Source organism: Xyrauchen texanus, chromosome 46, assembly GCF_025860055.1.
Source record: "Xyrauchen texanus isolate HMW12.3.18 chromosome 46, RBS_HiC_50CHRs, whole genome shotgun sequence".
NCBI classification, from domain to species: domain Eukaryota; kingdom Metazoa; phylum Chordata; class Actinopteri; order Cypriniformes; family Catostomidae; genus Xyrauchen; species Xyrauchen texanus.
The window spans coordinates 1,272,827-1,298,420 of NC_068321.1; the positions used below are offsets into that span (position 1 = coordinate 1,272,827).

Here is a 25,594-nt window from a genome sequence, read left to right on the forward strand (position 1 = left end):
TTTCCATCCTGAGTGAAATAAGTCAACCCAGAAGTCTGTACTATTTTCTGGTGCAGAGATATGTGATTTGTTACTCGGTTGCTAGGGTAACCCCATCTGGTTGCAAGGCAGTTACCATAGTGATACTAATCTAGTCTCCTTGCCATCCTGAGTGAAATAAATCAACCCAGAAGTCTGTACTATTTTCTGGTGCAGAGATATGTGATTTGTTACTCGGTTGCTAGGGTAACCCCATCTGGTTGCAAGGCAGTTACCATAGTGATACTAATCTAGTCTCCTTGCCATCCTGAGTGAAATAAATCAACCCAGAAGTCTGTACTATTTTCTGGTGCAGAGATATGTGATTTGTTACTCGGTTGCTAGGGTAACCCCATCTGGTTGCAAGGCAGTTACCATAGTGATAGTAATGAAGTCTCCTTGCCATCCTGATTGAAATAAGTCAACCCAGAAGTCTCTACTATTTTCTGGTGCAAAGATATGTGATTTGTTACTCGGTTGCTAGGGTAACCCCATCTCATTGATAGGCAGTGACCATAGTGATAGTAATCAAGTGTCCTTGCCATCCTGATTGAAATAAATCAACCCAGAAGTCTCTACGTTTTTCTGATGCAGAGATATGTGATTTGTTACCCGGTTGCTAGGGTACCCCCATCTGGTTGCTAGGCAGTTACCTTAGTGATACTTATCAAGTCACCTTGCATCCTGATTTTTTATAAATCAACCCAGAATTCTCTACCATTTTCTGGTGCAGAGATATGTGATTTGTTACTCGGTTGCTAGGGTAACCCCATGTGGTTGCTAGGCAGTTGCCATAGTGATACTTATCAAGTCTCATTGCCATCCTGATTGAAATAAATCAACCCAGAAGTCTCTACGATTTTCTGGTGCAGAGATATGTGATTTGTTACTCGGTTGCTTGGGTAACCCCCATCTGGTTGCTAGGCAGTTACCATTGTGATACTAATCAAGTGTCCTTGCCATCCTGATTGAATTAAATCAACCCAGAAGTGTCAATATTTTTCTGGTGCAGAGATATAGTTCTTGCAAAACGGTTGCTAGGGTAATCTGTTTATTTGCTAGGGAGTGGCTTGGCAGCTGCCAATCATGAAACTACAAAGGCTGCTTGTCAGTGTGAATGATATAAACCAACCCCCATGTCTCTATGATGTTCTTATGCAGAGATAAAGGTATTGCTAAATGGTTGCTAGGGTATGTGATTTGTTACTCGGTTGCTAGGGTAACCCCATCTGGTTGCTAGGCAGTTTCCATAGTGATACTAATGAAGTCTCCTTGCCATCCTGATTGAAATAAGTCAACCCGGAAGTCTCTACGTTTTTTCTGATGCAGAGATATGTGATTTGTTACTCTGTTGCTAGGGTAACCCCATGTGGTTGCTAGGCAGTTACCATAGTGATACTTATCAAGTGTCCTTGCCATCCTGATTGAAATAAATCAACCCAGAAGTCTCTCTGATTTTCTGGTGCAGAGATATAGTTATTGCTGAACTGTTGATAGGGTACTCTGTTTAGTTGCTAGGGAGTGGCTTGGCAGCTGCCAATCATGAAACTTCAAAGGCTGCTTGTCAGTATGAATGATGTAAACCAACTCCCATGCCTCTGTGACATTCAGAATGGAAGATATCCCTCTATGGATTTTGGTTGCTAAGGTGCTCGACAATGGTTGCTAGGGAGGGGCTAGGAAGTGTTGAGGTGATTCATGATTGGCTTTTTCCTGCCCCGAGTCAAACGAGACCACCCTTGTGTTTCTATGACACTTCTATCCGGATATATCCCTTTGATGTCTTTCATTAGAAATCTATGGGACTTGTTGCTAAGGTGCTTTAAATTGTTGCTAGGGCGTGGCTTGATAGCTTCACAATGATCCCGAGAGACTGATTGGTAGTCTGAGTAAAATGAGCCCGCCCCCTTGTCTCTATGACACTGTGATCCAGAGCTATGTTTAATACAAAATCCCTATTTGATGGGCCGTCCTACACCATTGTAAGTCAATGGGGGCAACTTTGGGCAGCTCCTGCCCCCAGGGGTGCAACTTTTACCCCATATTGAGGTATGCTCTTACAGAGCCTGCCTGCCTCTTCAAATGTGGCAAATCACACGTTTCTGTGAAATCCTCGCTCGGAGCTGTGACGCGTCAAAGTTTGTCGCAATGTTAAGTCTATGGGACTTTTTTGCCCCTGGGGCAAACACCATACCCCTGATCGCTTATAAAAGTCATAGCACACGTGTCCTCAATAGGCCGTTCGATTTGACACCTCATTTGTGGGTCTATGCCAAACGGTGCGGGACGAGTTAGGTGCCGAATTTTTGTACGGAGATATAATAATAAGAAAAACTAGAATGTACATTTCCTGAAGAAAATGTGAGTGGTGCTTGCCATGGCAAAACTCATGAAATAGCATGTTATAACTTGAAAAGCACAAAAATTATGGTCATAAATAAATCAACCCAGAAGTCTGTACGATTTTCTGGTGCAGAAATATGTGATTTGTTATTCGGTTGCTAGGGTAAGGCCATGTGGTTGCTATGCAGTTACCAAGGTAATACAATACATGGCTCCTTTCCATCCTGAGTGAAATAAGTCAACCCGGAAGTCTGTACTATTTTCTGGTGCTAAGATATGTGATTTGTTACTCGGTTGCTAGGGTAACCCCGTCTAGTTGCTAGGCAGTTACCATAGTGATACTAATCAAGTCTCCTTGCCATTCTGATTGAAATAAATCAAACCAGAACTCTGTACTATTTTCTGGTGCAGAGATATGTGATTTGTTACTCGGTTGCTAGTGTAACCCCATCTGGTTGCTATGCAGTTACCAAGGTAATACAATACATGGCTCCTTTACATCCTGAGTGAAATAAGTCAAACCGGAAGTCTCTACTATTTTCTGGTGCAGAGATATGTGATTTGGTACTCGGTTCCTAGGGTAACCCCATGTGGTTGCTAGGCAGTTACTATAGTGATACTAATAAAGTCTCCTTGCCATCCTGATTGAAATAAGTCAACCCGGAAGTCTGTACTATTTTCTGGGGCAGAGATATGTGATTTGTTACTCGGTTGCTAGGGTAACCCCATCTGGTTGCTAGGCAGTTACCATAGTGATACTATTGAAGTCTCCTTGCTATCCTGATTGAAATAAGTCAGCCCGGAAGTCTCTACGTTTTTCTGATGCAGAGATATGTGATTTGTTACTCGGTTGCTAGGGTAACCCCATCTGGTTGCTAGGCAGTTACCATAGTGATACTAATCAAGTCTCCTTGCCATCCTGATTGAAATAAGTCAACCCGGATGTCTCTATGTTTTTCTGATGCAGAGATATAGTTATTGCTAAACGGTTGCTAGGGTACTGTGTTTAGTTGCTAGGGAGTGGCTTGGCAGCTGCCAGTCATGAAACTCCAAAGGCTGCTTGTCAGTATGAATGATATAAACCAACTCCCATGCCTCTGTGACATTCAGAATGGAAGATATCCCTCTATGGATTTTGGTTGCTAAGGTGTTCGACAATGGTTGCTAGGGAGGGGCTAGGAAGTGTTGAGGTGATTCATGATTGGCTGTTTGCTGCCCCGAGTCAAACGAGACCACCCTTGTGTTTCTATGACACTTCTATCCGGAGATATCCCTTTGATGTCTTTCATTCGAAGTCTATGGGACTTGTTGCTAAGGTGCTCTAAATTGTTGCTAGGGCGTGGCTTGATAGACTGAAAATGATCCTGAGAGACTGATTGGTCATCTGAGTAAAATGAGCCCGCCCTCTTGTCTCTATGACAATGTGATCCAGAGCTATGTTCAATACAAAATTCCTATGCCATTTCATTTCATGGGCCGTCCTACACCATTATAAGTCAACTGGGGCATTTTTGGGCAGCTCCTGCCCCCTAGGGGTGCAACTTTTACCCCATATTGAGGTATGCTCTTACAGAGCCTGCCAGCCTCTTCAAATGTGGCAAATCACACGTTTCTGTGAAATCCTCGATCGGATCTGTGACGCGTCAAAGTTTGTCGCAATGTTAAGTCTATGGGATTTTTCGGCCGCTTTTTTGCCCCTGGGGCAAATACCGTACTCCGATAAGCTTATAAAAGTCATAGCACACGTGTCATCAATAGGCCGTTCGATTTGACACCTCATTCGTGGGTCTACGCCAAATGGTGCGGGACGTGTTAGGTGCCGAAATTTTGTACGGAGATATAAAAATAAAAATAAAAACTAGATAGGTACATTTCCTGAAGAAAATGTGAGTGGTGCTTGCCGTGGCAAAACTCGTCAAATAGCCTGCTTGAAAAGAACAGAAATTGTGGTCATAAATAAATCAACCCAGAAGTCTGTATAATTTTCTGGTGCAGAAATATGTGATTTGTTACTAGGTTGCTAGGGTAAGCCCATGTGGTTGCTATGCAGTTAGCAAGGTAATACAATACATGGCTCCTTTCCATCCTGAGTGAAATAAGTCAACCCAAAAATCTGTACTGTTTTCTGGTGCAGAGATATGTGATTTGTTACTCGGTTGCTAGGGTAACCCCATGTGGTTGCTAGGCAGTTACCATAGTGATACTAATCAAGTGTCCTTGCCATCCTGATTGAAATAAGTCAACCCGGAAGTCTCTATGTTTTTGTGATGCAGAGATATGTGATTTGTTACTCGGTTGCTAGGGTAAGCCCATCTGGTTGCTAGGCAGTTACCATAGTGATACTAATGAAGTCTCCTTTCCATCCTGATTGAAATAAGTCAACCCGGAAGTCTCTACGTTTTTCTGATGCAGAGATATGTGATTTGTTACTCGGTTGCTAGGGTAACCCCATCTGGTTGCTAGGCAGTTACCATAGTGATACTAATCAAGTGTCCTTGCCATCCTGATTGAAATAAATCAACCCAGAAGTCTCTCTGATTTTCTGGTGCAGAGATATAGTTACTGCTAAGCGGTTGCTAGGGTACTCTGTGTAGTTGCTAGGGAGTGGCTTGGCAGCTGCCAATCATGAATCTCCAAAGGCTGCTTGTCAGTATGAATGATATAAACCAACTCCCATGCCTCTGTGACATTCAGAATGGAAGATATCCCTCTATGGATTTTGGTTGTTAAGGTGCTTGACAATGGTTGCTAGGGAGGGGCTAGGAAGTGTTGATTTGATGCATGATTGGCTGTTTGCTGTCCCGAGTCAAACGAGACCACCCTTGTGTTTCTATGACACTTCTATCCGGAGATATCCCTTTGATCTGTTTCAATAGAAGTGTATGGGACTTGTTGCTAAGGTGCTCTTAATGGTTGCTAGGGCGTGGCTTGATAGCTTCACAATGATCCTGAGAGACTGATTGGTCGTCTGAGTAAAATGAGCCCACCCCTCGTCTCTATGACACTGTGATCCAGAGCTATGTTCAATACAAATCCCTATGCCTTTTCATTTCATGGGCCGTCCTACACCATTATAAGTCAATTGGGGCATTTTTGGGCAGCTCCTGCCCCCAGGGTGCAACTTTTACCCCATATTGAGGTATGCTCTTACAGAGCCTGCCAGCCTCTTCAAATGTGGCAAATCACACGTTTCTATGAAATCCTCGCTTGGAGCTGTGACGCGTCAAAGTTTGTCTCAATGTTAAGTCTATGGGATTTTTCGGCCGCTTTTTGCCCCTGGGGCAAATACCGTACTCCGATACGCTTATAAAAGTCATAGCACACGTGTCCTCAATAGGTCGTTCGATTTGACACCTCATTCGTGGGTCTACGCCAAACGGTGTGGGACGAGTTAGGTGCCGAAGTTTTGTTAAGAGATATAAAAATAAAAATAAAAATAAAAATAATAAGTATGTGAGATTACAATAGTGATGCTTTGCAAGCACCACTAATAATAAGTATGTGAGATTACAATAGTGATGCTTTGCAAGCACCACTAACTAGATAGGTACATTTCCTGAAGAAAATGTGAGTGGTGCTTTCCGTGGCAAAACTCGTCAAACAGCATGTTATTACTTGAAAAGAACAAAAATTATGGTCATAAATAAATCAACCCAGTAGTCTGTACGATTTTCTGGTGCAGAAATATGTGATTTGTTACTCGGTTGCTAGGGTAAGGCCATGTGGTTGCTATGCAGTTACCAAGGGAATACAATGCATGGCTCCTTTCCATCCTGAGTGAAATAAGTCAACCCGGAAGTCTCTACTATTTTCTGGTGCAGAGATATGTGATTTGTTAGTCGGTTGCTAGGGTAACCCCATCTGGTTGCTAGGCAGTTACCATAGTGATACTAATCAAGTCTCTTTGCCATCCTGATTGAAATAAGTCAACCCGGAAGTCTCTACGTTTTTGTGATGCAGAGATATGTGATTTGTTAGTCGGTTGCTAGGGTAACCCCATCTGGTTGCTAGGCAGTTACCATAGTGATACTTATCAAGTCTCCTTGCCATCCTGATTGAAATAAGTCAACCCGGAAAGTCTCTACGTTTTTCTGATGCAGAGATATGTGATTTGTTACTCGGTTGCTAGGGTAACCCCATCTGGTTGCTAGGCAGTTAGCATAGTGATACTAATCAAGTCTCTTTGCCATCATGATTGAAATAAGTCAACCCGGAAGTCTCTACGTTTTTGTGATGCAGAGATATGTGATTTGTTAGTCGGTTGCTAGGGTAAGCCCATCTGGTTGCTAGGCAGTTACCATAGTGATACTTATCAAGTCTCCTTGCCATCCTGATTGAAATAAGTCAACCCGGAAGTCTCTACGTTTTTCTGATGCAGAGATATGTGATTTGTTACTCGGTTGCTAGGGTAACCCCATCTGGTTGCTAGGCAGTTACCATAGTGATACTAATCAAGTCTCTTTGCCATCCTGATTGAAATAAGTCAACCCGGAAGTCTCTATGTTATTGTGATGCAGAGATATGTGATTTGCTAGTCGGTTGCTAGGGTAACCCCATCTGGTTGCTAGGTAGTTACCATAGTGATACTTATCAAGAAGATATCCCTCTATGGATTTTGGTTGCTAAGGTGCTCGACAATGGTTGCTAGGGAGGGGCTAGAAAGTGTTCAGGTGATTCATGATTGGCTGTTTGCTGCCCCGAGTCAAACGAGACCACCCTTGTGTTTCTATGACACTACTATCCGGAGATATCCCTTTGATATCTTTCATTAGAAGTCTATGGGACTTGTTGCTAAGGTGCTTTAAATTGTTGCTGGCTTGATAGCTTCACAATGATCCCGAGAGACTGATTGGTCATCTGAGTAAAATGAGCCCGACCCCTTGTCTCTATGACACTGTGATCCAGAGCTATGTTAAACACAATTATGCAATTTCATTTCATGGGCCGTCCTACACCATTGTAAGTCAATGGGGGCAACTTTGGGCAGCTCCTGCCCCCCAGGGGTGCAACTTTTACCCCATATTGAGGTATGCTCTTACAGAGCCTGCCAGCCTCTTTAAATGTGGCAAATCACACGTTTCTGCAAAATCCTCGCTCGGAGCTGTGACGCATCAAAGTTTGTCGCAATGTTAAGTCTATGGGATTTTTCGGCCGCTTTTTTGCCCCTGGGGCAAACACCGTACCCCCGATCGCTTATAAAAGTTATAGCACACGTGTCCTGAATAGGCCGTTCGATTTGACACCTCATTCGTGGGTCTACGCCAAACGGTGCGGGACGAGTTAGGTGCCGAAGTTTTGTACGGAGATATAATAATAAAAAGAAAAATAAGTTTGTGAGATTACAATAGTGATGCTTTGCAAGCACCACTAATAAGTATGGCGAATAACAATAGTGATGCCTTGCCTTTGGCAAGCACCACTAATAAAGTTGTAAATAAAATTCATGATAAAAAAAATACATGTTAACAAAATGAAATCATTTCGTAAGCTCTGTATTTAATTAGAGGAATAATGCTTTCATATTGCTGAAGTCTTACACTTTCTCCAAGTATTTTCTGCTTATTTTTTTGATAACTGGGCACAAATGTTGTTATGGTGCTTTAACGAGGCAGGCGAGGAATGAGGATCTAAACACAGCTTTAATAAAACAAAGATAAACAAAGTAAATCAGAATATAAGGAAACAAAACACAGTGAACCAAGCACAGAACATCAAACAATACATGCAAAGACTGACAAAGAAACCAGGGGAAACAAGGGCTTAAATACACAAGAGGAAACAAGGGAACGAGGAAAACCTGTGGAAACTATCCGGGAAAAACCAGTAATGAAAATAAACTACAAAACTAACAGGAAACAGGAACAGGGAACTAAACAAGAATTTCAACATAAGTCAAAGCACAGAAACAGGGAATATGTGACAGAGCCCCCTTTAAGGAGCGGATTCCAGATGCTCCACAAAAAAAAAATGTCCATAGAGTGCAGGGAGAAATGGGAAGCAGGCAGTTCAAGGGGGCACAAGGGACAAGGGGAGCAGAGGAACAAGGCAAAGTCAGGGATGCTTGAGACCAAGGTGGAGCCGGAGGGATGGAGAGCAAGGGCGATGCAGCAGACTCGGAGGACCAAGCTGGAGCCAGAGTTTCAGAGGGCTGAGGTGGAGCTGGAGACCAAAGAGGCCAGAGCTGATCAGGCAGATGGCCAGGAGACCAGGAAGACCAGAGCAGATCAAGTGGACATCCAGGAGACCAAGGATACCAGAGCAGATGAGGCAAATGGCCAGGAGACCAAGGAGACCAGAGCAGGCAAGGAGACCAAGGAGACCAGAGCAAATCAGGTGGATGACCAGGAGACCAAGGAGACGATAGCAGATCATGCGGACGGCCAGGAGACCAGAGCAGATCAGGCAGATGGCCAGGAGACCAAAGAGACCAGAGCAGATCAGGCGGATGACTAGGAGACCAAGGAGATCACCTCAGGGTAGGGACTGGATCAGGAGTCCTGGTAGGCAGCCAGAGGGCCGAGACGTGGTCAGGAGGCCTGGGAGGCAGTCACAGGGCTGAGACAGGGTCAGGAGGCCTGGAAGGCGGCCACAGGGCCAAGACTAAGTCTGGAGGCCTGTGAGGTGGCCACAGGACAAGGACTGGATCAGACGGCAGAGCCGATGGAGGAGGGGTGGGCAGAGCAGCTGTAAGAGGAGTCTCTGGGAAGATGGATGGAACCGCAGGAGGAGTCTCTGGTGGAGCGGGTTGAACCACTGGAGGAGGATTCTCGGGGGGAGTAGGCAGAGCCACTGGAGGAGGAGTCTTGGGGGGTAGCGGGCGGAGCCGCTGGAGGAGGAGTCTCGGGGGGAGCGGACGGGGCCGTGGAAGGCTCTGAGGGGTGAAGCCATGGAAGGTGGAGCCGTGGGAGGCTCAACGAGAGCTGGCTGTGACTGGGAACAGACCTCCATGAACAAAAGCACTGGTAGCAACTCGGGAACAACCTCTGTGTTCGTGAGCACTAGCAGTGACTGGGGAATAACCTCCGTTGTCATGAGCATTGGTATACAACTTGGAAATGACCTCCGTGGTCGTGAGCATTGGTAGCGACTGGGGAACAACCTGTGTGGTCCTGAACACTGGCAGAGACTGGGAGAAGGTGTCCATTTCCTTCTTTTCGGGACAGCTGGGAGCAAAGCCACAAGCATTGGCTCTGGGTGCTGGCTCATTGGCCAAGGAGCCTTGGGTGTGCTTGGAGCAAGGAGCCGTGGGTGGGCTTGGAGCAAGGAGCTATGGAAGGCTTAGACCAAGGATCTGTGGAAGGCTTGGACAAGGGAGCTGAAGATTAAGGATTTGGCCCGGGGTTCCCACCATAATCGGCTATGTAAAGGGATCTGCAAAGTTCCAGAGCTTTCTCCACATATTCGCAGAGTATCCAGTGAGGATCAGCAGGAGGCATCAGTTCCTTCAGTGCACTATTCAGACAAGTCCAGAAGAAAACCACCAGAGAGCGGTCTGAATAGTGCAATAAATTAGCTAGCTCTAAAAACTCACGGTTGTGATCCTCATCAGGACTGTCCCCTTGCTTAAGAAGCAGAATTCTGGGAGCCGCTAGGTCCATTTTTGGTCAGTCTTTCTGTGATGAGGCAGGCGAGGAATGAGGATCTAAGCGCAGCTTTAATAAAACAAAGATAAACAAAGTAACTCATAAGGAAACAAAACACAGGGAACCTAGCACAGTGCATCAAACAATACATGTGAAGACAGACAAAGAAACCAGGGGGAACAAGGGAATGAGGAACACCTGTGGAAACAATCCGGGGAAAACCAATCATGAACAAAGGACTTCAAAATGAACTGGAAACAGGAATGGGGAACTAAACAAGAATTTCAACATAAGTCTAAGCACAGAAACAGGGAATACGTGACAGGTGCAGACTCGCAGTTGGGATTCGGGAGCGAGGGAGGAGCGGACTCTCATCTGGCCATCATAATAGCGGTCACAATGTATGAATGAGATGCTAAATTTCTGACACTGCCAGAACATCGTCAGAGGCTAAAGATCATCGCAAAGGCTATTAATCGGCCATCGGTGAGCATGTCACACTAAACATTGTAAGATAGTTGATTTTGCCCTGTGACCACAGAAATCCTTTAGGATTTACTGTCTCAGATGGCAAAGTTGTGGGGAAAATCATACAGTGTGCACTGGGCTTTTGTTAAGATGAACTTAAAAGCATAAGTTGCAACATTATCAGGAAACCCAGCCTATAACATAGTGTCTGTTTGGGAATTCATGGCATCATATCATTAAAATATTGGTGGATAATAACATATGATTGTGTCTTGCTGGTATGTGAAAGGGTGTTTGATCTTATTGATAAATGAACATGAATAAGATTATTTTTGCTTGATTCGGTTTCCTTTTTTTTTTTTTTTATAACACATGAATTCACTTTACATATTATTATGAAGCCTTGTAAAGGCATTTGAAATTGACTTTTGTCAGACACAAACACACAGTTAAAGTTAGTTAAATTATTCTGCTGTATAAGGGCATGTATCCCTTTCTCCCTGAACATCCATAGCTAAATCTACACAAGCCCAAGGCAAACAATTACCTGTTTGAAATCATTCTATTACATTAATCATCATCATAATCACATCACATGGTTACAGTGAAAATGGCTCTTACGGTGAAATGGTGAGATCATTTTCAATGGCCCTTGACATGTCACTTAAACAAGTGCTGTTCTGGTCAGGATGTGCTTGACTTGTCCACTTCAATTTGTATGTTAATGCTGTAGGTGGTTTTAATGGCAGCTCTTGAGAAAGACAGGGACAGAGAGTTTTTTTTCTTCAAAGGAAATACATGACAACTCACAACACAGTTTTATCCAAGTATAACTTTCTAGGTGCAGTCAAAGGGATGTTGTCTTTGTTGTCCTGTCACTGCAGCATTGCTCATGCTTCCAAATCATAGGTACTAACTTCCGATAATTAACACAAAATGCGGTAAAATTCTCTGTGGTACGATGACAAGATCAGGTTACAATGGCTCGATTAAAGTAATTTCAAAGTTAAATTATCCTGCTGCAGGATAGCATCAAATGTATGAGAAGAGAGTACAGGCTCCCATGGTTTGCCAGTTTTATTAATTAAATAATGAAAATGGTATACATTAATAAATAACATGAAATAAGCACTAAAGCTTTTGCTCGAACTTAAAGTATAGTCACTGGATGGCAATCTGACAGAAATCAGAAGATAAGACATACTCTTTTGGCGCTCTCCAGCTCTAGCAATTTATTGATAATAAAATTATTATGGAGGAAAGGACTGGACAAGAATAGAAAGCTCCTGAATTTAGATCAATGGTGAGAGATGAACTTGGACAGGCTCTTTCTGACCACACTAACGTCACTGAAACAGTAATTTACGTTGTACTGTGCAATATATGTGGGAAACCACGCGTCACTCATTAGAGAACGCTTATTCTCCCCAACAAAACACAGTACAATTTATATAGCTATTTTTAGGTCTATGACCTCAGCAGACAGGCAGGGATTTCTTTTTTATACAATTTTCTTGGAGAGAATATTACACTCACAGAAAATGAGGATTGAGCAAAGATTGTAACAAAAAGACACAATCAAACTATTCACAAAAAAAGAGCAGCAGATACAGAACAGAACTTAAAATATTCATTGTGAATGCCAAATTTTTACATTAAGTCCAAATATATATAAATATTTCAGATGATCAGATCTCTCAATGGCCACCTGACTGTGATCAGTTACAGTACAGAACTGGCCAGGTCTCTGTTACTGCCTTTGGGGGTATCATTGACTTTGAGAATGAAGGTTGGTCATGATTCATGAAAAATCTCTGTTGTTAATGTAAGATTTCTTTACTTTATTGCTGGTAGTATCAGACACAAATATAATATATTCTTGTTTAATAAAGTATCTGTAACATTTTTTAATAAGTGCCTTCTGTGTTTTATGTGTGAATAATTTTTAGGTGTTATGTTAAAGTGGAGAGGACACAGTCAGAATGGCGAGCCCTCAAAGTTCAAGACAGAGCAGCTACTCCTCCATCTCTGGAAAAATGTAAGTGCAAAATCACTGAAAACACAGTCTCAACATTTTATATGAATGGGGAAGCAGAAAGCCAAAGCAAACAGTATGAGGTGATGAATGAGAATGTGTAGTAATAGATGCTGACATGCCTCACAGGTTGATATTGTGGTGTGCTCCTGTTGCTATGACAGTAAACATGATGAAGCTTCTTCCCTGGACACAAAAATCTGTGACCTACATTACCAGTGATATGAAACGAACTTGTTTGTTTTTCAAAACACACCTTTGTCAGTATCATTTACAGTATGTTACATTATTTTTAGTCAGGGATGTTTTATAAATGTATATGTGTGGAAACATGTAACTATTTGTTATGGGAGGATGAATATGTTCTTCGTTTAAAGTGAAGGACTGTTATTGAATAAAAGGTAATATAATAAACGCAGAGCATACAGTATAAGGTATGCTGGATTGCTTTGTTTATGAAATAAATGAAAAGTGGCATTTGTTCTTTTGGATTTCTTTAATATTAGGCAACAATAGAAACTCATGTAGAGGGTATTTTAAATTTCAATAAAATATATTTAAATATGACATTTTATTTTGACAACATTCTTGTTACGTGTGCAGACAGCGAAGGCAGACGAGGAGAGCGGGTCTAAATGCAAGCTTACTTTATTATAAACAGATAAACAAATAAACACAAAGAAAAAACCCACAATGGGGAAATAAACACAAGACAGAGGAAACAGGCAGGAAACACATACCAGGCTAACAACACTCAACGAACGACAAGGAGTGAACAAAATGCAGGGCTTAAATACACAGTGAGTGATGACTGAATAAGACACAGGTGAGAACAATGAACAAAAAATGGCAGTGATGATGGCAGGTGGATTCTGGGAAGTGTAGTTCTTTAACAATGACAAGTGAACACGAAGACTAACAAAGAGACTAAGGGGCTACACAAGGGACAAAAGTGAAAACTAAGGAATGCAAAGGTGACAAAAATGGCAGACAGAGGGCAACAGTGAAACAAGACAAGGAATTCCTAACAATTCTACATCCACCCTCATTTTCCTGTGTTATAAATATTATTTTTTTACTACTGTAGTTTTACTACATTTCTCTAATTTCTTTGCAAGATTGCTTTTTACAATTTGTTTTGGGCTAGGATTTGAAAACACTAACATAGCGAAATAACGAAAATGTATTCAGAATGTACATAATTTGTTTTTTAGATCACCTGAATACATGCATGTATAAATATATATTCACATGTGCATTAGTATGAAGACAGCAGGCTGAAATGAAGCCTGTGTGATTCACGACTCAATACTACGTCAGACAACAGGTGGAGGTTTAAGCGAGAAGCAAACAAGATGTTTTTTTGCTGCTCATTCATGTTCACGGTGATGCTGAATCATAGCGAGTTGAGTTTTCTGTCCACCCCTGATGAACAATTAGCATTGCACACGCCAGCAGTTTAAACAGGTGCTTGTCTTTGCTCCACTGGACTTTATATCAGCTTACACACACACACACACACACACACACACACACACACACACACACACACACACACACACACACACACACACACACACTTGTTGTGTTTCCATGTTTTATGGGGTCTTTCCATAGACATAATGGTTTTTATACTGTACAAACTTTATATTCTATCCCCTAAATCTAACCCTACCCCTAAACCTAACCCTCACAGAAAACTTTCTGCATTTTTACATTTTCAAAAAACATAATTTAGTATGATTTATAAGCTGTTTTCCTCATGGGGACCGACAAAATGTCCCCACAAGGTCAAAAATTTCGGGTTTTACTATCCTTATGGGGACATTTGGTCCCCACAAAGTGATAAATACACGCTCACACACACACACACACACACACACACACACACACACACACACACACACACACACACACGAGTTGCCTGTGATATAATATACCCACACATCTGATCATCTGATTTGACATAATAACATTTAATCTGTGAACTGAACTGTGATGTCACTCTATGACCCATATAGATGTGCTCATGTCAATATGTTAATAATGCCACCTCTGATTCACAATGCAGGGTGTACATGAATAATACAGAAGCTAGACAGCTCATCCAAAACAATCTTTTGTTTGACCATCAAATGTAGAATTTGATATTCAGATCCAGACTTTTCTCCAGAAATTACTGTTTCTATTCTGAGGGATTCTCCATTGACGTGAATCTGACATTTGAGCTGACATGGTAAACATTCACATGCCCGCTGACAAGATGAGCTGAATAATTGATGAATTTGTGGATGGTAATACATGCTTTAAATCGCTCTGGATGTGCAGTTTGTAGGTGTACCGTGCAGCTTTTTCCCTGTGTAAGTTTGTGATATAAGGTTCTTTTTCCCATTCAAGTGGGGTTCAAAATCTGTGTCCACATTAAAAATTCTAAATCTTATTTTAAACCTAACAAACCAACCAAAATTTTAGGAGTTTTAAATATTTAAAACGGAAGCGTTTTGAAATACAATGAAAAAAAAAATTTGCACTCTTTCTAGGTCATTAACCAAAAAAAGCTAATTTTATGCTCTTTGGGACATTCTTAAATCGTACTGGAGAACATGATCATCAGGTTTTGTTCACATCAGCGGCAGTGCATGCTGTCATTCAAATAAAAAAATACTACGGGTGTTTTCACACTTGGTCCTTTTCAGGGGTCTGAGTACGGTTCGAGGGATTTTTGGCCCATATGTGTACATTCCAAACTCAGACCCCTTTAAAGCAAACCGAACCGAGAGCATCTTGGGAGGTGGTCTGAGTACAGTTCGCTTGCAGTCTGAGGCTAGGTTCGCTAATAACGTGCATTGTCAACACAAATGATGGCACCATGGATGTCTGTATCGGTGTGGAACTCTCTAGCAGTTTTGTTAATTTAGTTTGTTTGTCATGTTTTTGACACTCTATTCTGATCAGTTTCACCAGGGATGATGAGCTATTCAGAGTAGATTGTGTTGTGGAATCATCTGGGAAAACAAGGGGTGGTGGAACATGCTTTTACATCAACGAAAGTAGATTCCAATAGAATCTATGTAATATCTTGAATTGCATAAGGCGCACCCTTGCATTTCTAGATACAGAGATGCCAAACAATACCAAACACTCCAATCAGTGCAGTCAAAGCAGATTGGAGTGTCTTTTAAAGCTGCAGCCACAGACCTGGATGAGCTACTACTGTGACATCATATATCAGTTTCTGTGAGGATATGTGCATCCCTACTCTGACATTTTTACCATTCAAAATGATAAACTATGGTTTACAGGAAAACTCAGACATCTTTGTCATGCCAAAGAGGATGCTTACAGAAGTGGGAATAAAATATTGTAAACCAGGCCAGGAACACACTGACTAAGGAAATCAAAGTGGCTAAAAGAAGCTACTTTGAAAAGCTGAAAAACCTGTTTTCAACCAACGATCCTGCATCTGTGTGGAAATGCCTGAAAAGCATCACCAAGTACAAGACACCACCCCCCTCGCTCTGTAGAGAGTCAACTAATGGCTGATTAGCTGAATGTGTTTTACTGTAGGTTTGAAAAGCCCAGTCTCACACCCCTCCTCAACTCTGATCTTCACACACACTAACACATCCTAGAACTCCCCTCCCCCCCTCCTGCTACTCAATCTTCACTTATGGTCTGTGAGAAGGATGTGTCTAGTCTTTCGAAAACAAAAGACTAGAAAAGCTTCAGGCCCAGACAGTGTCTCAGCTGCCTGTCTGAAAGTCTATGCTGATGAACTGGCCCCCATCTTCACACAGATCTTTAAATGATCACTGGAGCAGTGTGAAGTTCCCTGCTGCTTCAAACACCCCACCATCATTCTGGTCCCCCAAAAAACAAAATCACAGGACTTAATGAGTAATGAGCCCCAAAAAGGGCTTATATAGTCCAAGAGTCTGCTTCAAATAACACAACGAATTATAATTAATTAGGAATATACATTATATGCAGACAGGCTATATTAATTTAATTAAACCCTCAATGGAATTGACCCGTAGGCTACCGCAATCAGTCAGTTCGTCCAGCGAACTGCTTTGCTAAATATTCCTGATCAATTCTCTTGAAGGTTTATTCTTAGTTATAAGCTTACTCATCAAAGCACGTTAACTTACTTTGATAATATCAGCTCGTGGCTTAAAATCGCACATTAAAAAGGCTTTGTTTTATGATCAACAAACATAGACAATAAAGCGTATAATTGGGTTTAATACAAGGAACTAGGATATATCACGAACTCAACAAACAAACATTTAACATAGAATAAACATAAAATAAGCAAAGTAAACACAGTAAGGGAAGATAAAATAATTATTAGAAGTATGGCAAACTTATTTCAACAATTCACCCTTTGGAGCCAGCGAGGAAATTACACACTGTGATGCATTTGAATTTCAATGGAATAATACTTGCAAAATGGACCTATGTGTGGCTGAGCAAGGCTGCGTGGATGTCGCGTCTCCATGGCATCCTTGAGATGGAGGATTTCGGTTTGGTGTTTCCAGCGCGTGGAGTTGAAACTCACTTGAAGAGGAATTGAAGGGTTGTTCCGAGAAGTTGCAATGTTCAGCAGAAGAGAAGAGAGAGGTGTGCCGGGGGGAGTCCAAGGGGAAGGGAGGAGAGATGAAGTAAGTTGGGAGTTGGGAGCAGCCAAGAAGAGGAGAAGATAAGATAAGAGAGTGAAGGGCCAGTGTGGATGCAATTTATAACCTTAGAAAACGTGTCCCACCTCTCATTGGCTCGACCAATAAGAAGGGTGGAAGTTCCAGGCGGGAATTTGGTTTATTGCTCTTTGTTCTAAGGGTGCTCCTTGGTGTGCACCCTGGAGGGGTGGTAGCCAATGAAGAAACTAGGAAATATACTTGTAATACTAATATGTTGTTGTTATCGACATATCATGTACACAGTCATTTCGATCTTCAAAATACCAAGTTATAGAGACCAAATGTGCCATACATATGATTTCGGTTAACCATAGTATGCAAAGTCTGAAACATTAACCCATTAGAGTTTGCAAGAAAACATAGACCAAACAGCATAAAGGGAAATCATGAGATGGAACATTAGATACATGTCAATACATTTATCACATGGATATATATATAGAATATATAGGATTAAAAGGGTTCATTTCTCCTTCTCAGTAAGAATTAAGTGAGTATCAGCAATCTCTGCACATTCCTTTGGAGGTCGTAAAAGTCTCCCTTATTTTGGGCATGAGATGGTCCCTTTGTCCCGTCAAGGCTCATTTGCATGACCGGGTCCGGCTTTGGCTTGAATAACTCAAAAGATGGTAAAACATAGCAGAATGCGTTTTAATGTGACCATATATATATATATTCAGCTAGGACAAGTCGTAAGGTTTAATTTGATACCAAGAAACGTGTATTTAGTACACTTAAAAGTGGATATACATTTTATGACCCTTATTTAAAGCTCCAGAGTTTAACTAACACAACTAAACAAACTTTTACTAGTTTAATCTAACATCAGAAATACACAACATACAGGGATTAAACGTATTTACTTAAAAATAAACCCTTCTAGGTTTTAAAATGAAAGACACACATTCTGTTGCCAACTTTCCACGTGCCTTTTCTCACATGGTAAAGCACGCGGTCCCTCTGTCAATAGCTGGAGTGTCTCTTTGTCAATAGCGCATTGTGCTCGTGGAGACTATTTGGCGCTATTTCCGTGATTAGGAGTTTTAACAGTGGGTTCTTTGTTATTCAGAATCTGATGGGTTAATGATTATCCTTCATACGCTACAGGATGATGCTGTCAATATGGGACTTAATTATATCCTGCAACACCTCAACAGACCTGGGACTTATGCAAGGATTCTATTTGTGGACTTCAGTCCAGCCTTCAATACCATCATGCCTGATCTTCTTTCAGCCAAACTGACCCAGCTCTCCATTCCCACCCCAATCTGTTAATGCATCACCAGCTTTTTGACAGATAGGCAGCAGCTATTGAAACTGGGAAAACTCACATCCGGGACCCTCACTTTTAGCACTGGTGCTCCTCAGGGATGTGTTCTCTCTCGAATGCTCTACATGAATGACTGCACTGCAAAGGACCCCTCTGTCAAGCTTAACTCCTAAAGTTTGCAGACGACACCACAGTCATTGGCCTCATCCGCAATGGTGACAAGTCTGCATACAGATGGGACATTCCATTCTCACCAAGCAGATATTTCTAATTCTGCACATGGTGTTGAAGTGCAGGGCAGGTCTCTTGTGAAAGCGCCACATCGTCTGAATAAATGAGTGTCCAGGGGAGCGGTGATTGCAGGCCATCACCATATCCATAAAGAGGATGAACAGAAGGGGTGAGAGGGCTGATCATTGGTGGACACCGACAGTGATGTTGAAAGGTGGTGAAATCTGGCTGGACATTGAACCATGCTTTTGACATTACAGTAAAGAAGTTGGGCCCAAATCTACACTTCTGGGACACCATAGGATCGACGCGCTTGCCATATGAGGTCATGTGGGACCTGATCAAAAGACTTTTCCAAATCTATAAATGCCATGTGCACCATGTTGTTCTTCTCCCAGTACTTCTCCATCAGCAACCGGTGGGCATGGATGGCATCCGTGGTGCCGCACTCTTTCCAATTAACAGTTTTTTTTTATTCATAGATACACAACAAAGAAAAACACTTATACATCGAATCAACATTTTAAATTTAACCCCCACTAATACCCCGCCCCCAATCACCAATCCCACCCTGACCCCTAACAAACACTCCTGTGGTCACATATAATAATACAAATACACATAAAATTGAAAACAAAAAAGAATATATAATAAACATGCATAATTAAAACTAAAATTCTCTCTACAGCCCCTCCCTGAGAGTCACCCAAAAGCACTAAATAATTGCTCCATTTCCTATCAAACATATCTCAAAACCCCAGCCTTCTACTTGCCACATCATCGAAAGCTGCCACCCTCCCTATTCTGCACACCAACAGGGTGTGCGCTCCCAAAAACAATACAGAGCAGGTGGTGCAGCTGTAAATACCTATTGTAACGTCTGAATAATGAGGCTGACGAGGAGATGCGGATCCAAACGCAGTTTGAGTTTATTTGATAACAAAAAGACTAAATGAACAAAATAACAACCCACGATGGGGAAAAGAAACATAAACTAGATAAGGTAACCACGGTAGAGACAAACAGGGAACAAGGGAGAGACGCAAACATCAGGCAAACATCGAACAACGATTGACAAAGACTGAACAAAGACACGGGGTATAAATACACAAACATAGGAAAGGTGGCCAATGAAAGAACAGAACTCAAACAAGATAACAAGGTGATTCACAGAAACCAAAGGCAAATTAACAAGGGCAGGTGTAAACAATGAACAGTGAACACGAACGCTAACAAGGACTATGGAATTACATAAGGGACTAAAGTGAAAACTAAGAAGTGCAAAAGTGACAATGGTAAACAAGAGGGCAACAGTGAAACGAGACAGGGTGGACTATGGAGTTAAATAAGGGACTAAAGTGAAAACTAAGAAGTGAAAAGTGACAAGGTGGAAAACAAAGGGCAACAGAGGGACAAGACAGGGTAATCGTTACATAGCCCCCCGTTTAAAGATCGGATTCCAGACGATCCTAAAAAACACACAACAAAAGACAAAAGTCCATAAGAACAACATGAGGGCACCAGGGGCTAACAGACCGTACAAGTGGGCACATGGGTAGACAGGCAGACCAGGGGGGAACACTGGGCAGGCAGGAAGTCCGGGGGCAGACAGGCAGACCGGGGGGGCACAAGAACAAGGAGGCAGTCCAAGGGGCACAGAGGGCAGGCAGGAAGTCCGGGGGGGCCACGAGGGGAAATGAGACAGTCCACGGGGGCGCAAAGGGAGATGCGACAGTCCACGGGGGGCACAAGGGACAACCAGACAGTCCATGGGGGCACAAAGGGACAGGTTTGGGAGGCCGGGGTAGTATCGACTGGGCGGGGACAGGTTTCAGTGGTCTGGGAGCTGGGTCAGGAGGCCTGGGGGAAGGCCTCAGGACGGGAACAGGGTCAGGAGGCCTGGGAAGAGGCCACGGGACTGGGACTAGGTCTGGAGGTCTGGGGAGAGGCCATAGGACAGAGGCTGGCAGAGCCGTGTGAGGCGGAGCCAAGGAGGACTTCGGAGGCGGAGCCATAGAAGACTTAGGAGGCGGCGCCAAAGGAGGCTTAGGCAGGGCCATGGCAGACTCAAGTGGTAAGGCCTTGGGCAGGTCAGGAGGCGGAACAGTGTTGGGCGGAGCCAAGGGAGGCGATGGTGTAGAAGGCTCAGAAGGCGGAGCCACTGGAGGTGGAGCCGAAGGTGGCATGGGCGAAGAAGGCTCTGAAGACGGAGCCAATGGAGGCTTCGGAGGAGGATTTGAAGGAGGCGGAGCCGAAGGAGGCGAGGGCGATGAAGGCTCTGAAGACGGAGCCAATGGAGGCTTCGGAGGCGGAGCCGGGAGAGGCTCGGGAGGCTCAGGAGGTGGAGCTGAAAGAGGCTCAGGATGCGGAGCCGAGGTAGGCGGCACCGTGGGAGGCTCTAGGAGCGGAGACCAGGAAGACTCTGGAGTCTCTGGGGGTAGAGACGTAGGAGGCTCTGAGGGTGGAGCCGCCAAAGGCTTGAGTGGCTTGAGAGGCGGTGCCGGAGGAGGCTCGGGAGGCGGAGCCATAGGAGGCTCTGAGGGCGGAGCCATCGAAGGCTTGAGTGGCTCGGAGAGGCGAGCCGAGGAGTCTCGGGAGGCGGAGCCATAGGAGGCTCGGGAGGCTCTGAGGGCGGAGCCGTCGAAGGCTTGAGTGGCTCGAGAGGCGGAGCAGTAGGAGGCTCAAGAGGCTCTGGGGGCGGAGCCGTCAAAGGCTTGAGTGGACCGAGAGGCGGAGCAATCGGAGGCTCTGGAGGCGGAGCCGTAGGAGGCCCCGTAGGCAGAGCTGCAGGAGGCTCGAGAGGCTCTGGGGGCGGAGCCGTAGGAGACTCGGGGGCGGAGCCCTGGAAGGCTCGAGAGGTTCAGGAGGCGGAGCCCTGGCAGGCTCGAGAGGTTCGGGGGGCGGAGCCCTGGCAGGCTCGAGAGGCTTGAGGGGCGGAGCCCTGGCAGGCTCGAGAGGCTTGAGGGGCGGAGCCCTGGCAGGTTCGAGAGGCGGAGTTCTGGAAAGCTTTGGAGGCTCGAGAGACGGAGTCCTGGAAGACTCGAGAGACTTGAGGGGCGGAGCCCTGGAAGGCTCGAGGGACTTGAGGGGCGGAGCCCTGGTAGGCTCAAGAGGGCTGAGAGGCAGGGCCCTGGAAGGCTCGAGACGCTTGAGAGGCGGAGCTCTGGGAAGCTCGGAGGGCGGAGCTCTGGAAAGCTTAGGAGGCTTGAGAGATGGAGCCCTGGAAGACTCGAGAGACTTGAGAGGCGGAGCCCTAGGAGGCTCGAGAGGCTTGAGGGGCGGACCCCTGGTAGGCTCGAGAGGCTTGAGGGGCGGAGCCCTGGAAGGCTCGAGAGGTGGAGCTCTGGAAAGCTCGGGAGGCGGAGCTCTGGAAAGCTCGGGAAACTCGGATGGCTGAGCTCTGGAAAGCTCGGGAAACTCGGATGGCTGAGCTCTGGAAAGCTCGGGAAACTCGGATGGCTGAGCTCTGGAAAGCTCGGAAACTCGGATGGCTGAGCTCTGGAAAGCTCGGAAACTCGGATGGCTGAGCTCTGGAAAGCTCGGAAACTCGGATGGCGGAGCTCTGGAAAGCTCGGGAAACTCGGATGGCTGAGCTCTGGAAAGCTCGGGAGGAGGAGCCCTGGAAGGCTCGAGAGACTTGAGAGACTTGGGAGGCAGAACCCTAGGGGGCTCGAGAGGCGCTGGCTCTTGGACGGTCACGGCCATTGGCACTGGCACTGGCTCTTGGACGGTCATGGCTACTGGCACTGGCTCTTGGACGGTCAAGGCTTCTGGCACTGGCTCTTGGACGGTCACGGCTACAGGCACTGGCTCTTGGATGGTCACGGCTACTGGCACTGGCTCTTGGACGGTCGTGGCTTTGGGCACTGGCTCTTGGATGGTCATGGCTACTGGCGCTGGCTCTTGGATGGTCATGGCTACTGGCGCTGGCTCAGGGACGGTCGAGGCCACAGGCGCTGGCTCAGGGACGGTCGAGGCTACAGGCGCTGGCTCAGGGACGGTCGAGGCTACAGGCGCTGGCTCAGGGACGGTCGAGGCTACAGGCGCTGGCTCAGGGACGGTCGAGGCTACAGGCTCTGGCTGGGTTACCGTGGTTGACGAGGATTCGGGCTCGCTCACGGTGACATGCGTGGGCTCTAGCTCGCTCACCGTGACATGCGTGGGCTCTAGTTCGCTCACCGTGACATGCGTGGGCTCTAGCTCGCTCACCGCGGCAGGCGCTGGCCGGAGGCGGAAGCCCGTCTTCTCTCCTCCTCGAGCAGACGCAGTGGGCCGCTGGCTCGTGGAAGGTGACTGGCGTGGGGACGGGCTCGCTGACAGGGGCCGGCATGGGCCGGGAGGCGAAGCTTGTCTTCTCCTCCTTCTCCGGCAGACGAAGAGGACCACGCTGGCTCGCTGACCGGCGCGAAAGGACGAGCCACGGGCGAATGGAGGGTCAATTCTGCGGAGGCGCCACGGGTTCTCCTCGATGATGTCCACTGTTAAATGAGAACCGCAGATCTGTAGGGTCTCCTCAACGAACGCGTGAAGCGTCCAGTGGCGCGTTGCCGGTGGCAGCCGCTCCTTCAGCCTGTCATTCAGGTTGCCTCGGAAGAAGACCACGAGGGAGTAATTAGGAAAGTCTGAAACGTTTGCCAGAGCCAGAAAGTCGTGGATGTGGTCTTCTATAGGTCGGTCCCCTTGCTTCAGGCTGAGCAGATCGTAATTCGCTCGAAAAACTGCTGGATCCATTGTGTGGTCGATCATTCTGTAACGTCTGAATAATGAGGCTGACGAGGAGATGCGGATCCAAACGCAGTTTGAGTTTATTTGATAACAAAAAGACTAAATGAACAAAATAACAACCCACGATGGGGAAAAGAAACATAAACTAGATAAGGTAACCACGGTAGAGACAAACAGGGAACAAGGGAGAGACGCAAACATCAGGCAAACATCGAACAACGATCGACAAAGACTGAACAAAGACACAAACATAGGAAAGGTGGCCAATGAAAGAACAGAACTCAAACAAGATAACAAGGTGATTCACAGAAACCAAAGGCAAATTAACAAGGGCAGGTGTAAACAATGAACAGTGAACACGAACGCTAACAAGGACTATGGAATTACATAAGGGACTAAAGTGAAAACTAAGAAGTGCAAAAGTGACAATGGTAAACAAGAGGGCAACAGTGAAATGAGACAGGGTGGACTATGGAGTTAAATAAGGGACTAAAGTGAAAACTAAGAAGTGAAAAGTGACAAGGTGGAAAACAAAGGGCAACAGAGGGACAAGACAGGGTAATCGTTACACCTATAGAACTGAGATCTGGGAACCTCAAAATGTTGAACCAAATTTTCGAAAGATCTCAACACTCCACTCTCATATAGGTCACAGAGTGTAGTAACCACCCCTCACAATCCACTCTGACCAGCAGAAAAGGGACTTATTAATACATAATTTAGGGTTCAGGGATATGCTCGAGGCAACATTTAAATAAATGTCAGAATTTAACACTCTGGACACTTTTGTCCATACCGAGTGCAAATGCGAGATAGCAGGGTGTAACTTAACTTCTCAGATTAGTTTGATAGAAAGATTTTGCAATGGCAAAATAGGAACAAAAACTTCCTGTTTAATATCAAACCAGGGAGGGGCTCTCTCAGGTGGAAGTGACCAATGAGCCAAATCTTGGGTAGGCCTAGCCCACCTTTGTCAATCAGCCTATGTAATTTATTAAAATGTAATCTAGGACGCTTACCATTCAAAATGAAGGACTTTGCTATGCTATCAAATTGCTTGAAATAAGAGAGGGAGAAATCTACAGGGAGAGATTCTAACAGTTAGTTACATTTTGGAATACAATTCATTTTAATAACATTAACCTTCCTAATCATAGATAAATGTAATGAAGCCCACCTGCCCACATCACTCGAAAACCTTTGGCCTGTTATGGCGTGTTATGTCGAGCAGACTTGGGAAGAGCCCATCTAGATATTTCACCATATGTTGGCCTTCTTCGTCCTCAGGATTTCCAACAATTCGGACGTTGTTCCGCTGGTTACGATTCTCCAAGTCTTCACAACTTTTCCCAAACGTGCTCTAAGTCCACCTTGGGCTTAAATGAATGTGTTTGAATATAGCGTGGCAGAAGTTCACTTAAGTACTATGGAGCTAGACCATTCAAAGCTTTGTATACAGTTAACAGAAATTTAAATGAATACAAAATTGTACAGGTAGCCAATGTAATGAAGATAAAATGATCATATTCCTTGATCCCAGTCAGCGCTCTGGCAACTGCATTTTGAACCAACTGAAGTTTATTTATTGAACTTGCAGTACATCCTCCCTGTAATGCATTACAATAATCTAGTCTTGAGGTAATGAACACATGAATTAGTTTTTCAGCATCAGCAACATAGTGCATGAGCAATAATTTAGAAATATATCTGAGGTGGAAGAACGTTGCTCTACAAACACTGGTAATTTATTAAATAAATAATTATCATAAAAAGATGATTTTATGGATATCTAAAATAGTTTATTTGAAGTGTGCTTAAATTGGAGCAAGAGATATGGGGGGAGTGACCTTATTGCATCAGAGATATTGCTTTGCCTACAGCTTATTGGTTCAGCATCTGTGCATGATCTGTGATCGAGAACATAACCTGCCCAGGTGCAGATTAGCCCTTTATGTTATACAGTGATGAATCTTGATGAAAACCAATCTACCTTACTGATACTGTGAATTCAGAGTTTTCTTGAACTAATTTTAAACGTATCTAGCCAGCCACGTAATCTTCCTTTGTAAAACCGAACATTGGTTTGGATTTCAACTACTTGTTCATTCAGGCACAAGAGAATCAGAGGTCAGGTGCACTAATATTGGGCCTTGTGCTTTCAAATGGTCAGTGGGGTTTAGGTCTGGGCTTTGCACTGTCTAGAGTTCATTAATTTCAGAGC

The 25,594-nt window shown here is 44.4% G+C and overlaps 1 protein-coding gene across 3 annotated transcripts in view; it reads left to right on the top strand.

Moving 5' to 3' along the window:
* The window catches only part of LOC127637921 (protein inscuteable homolog), a 296,421-nt gene that overhangs the window by 105,434 nt on the left and 165,393 nt on the right, over positions 1-25,594 (top strand). For all 3 annotated transcript variants that reach the window (XM_052119175.1, XM_052119176.1, XM_052119177.1), the window contains exon 2: positions 12,362-12,450. In XM_052119175.1, coding sequence (XP_051975135.1) covers positions 12,395-12,450 — 56 coding nt within the window. In that variant the 5' untranslated portion in view covers positions 12,362-12,394. The remainder of the gene's footprint in view (positions 1-12,361; positions 12,451-25,594) is intronic.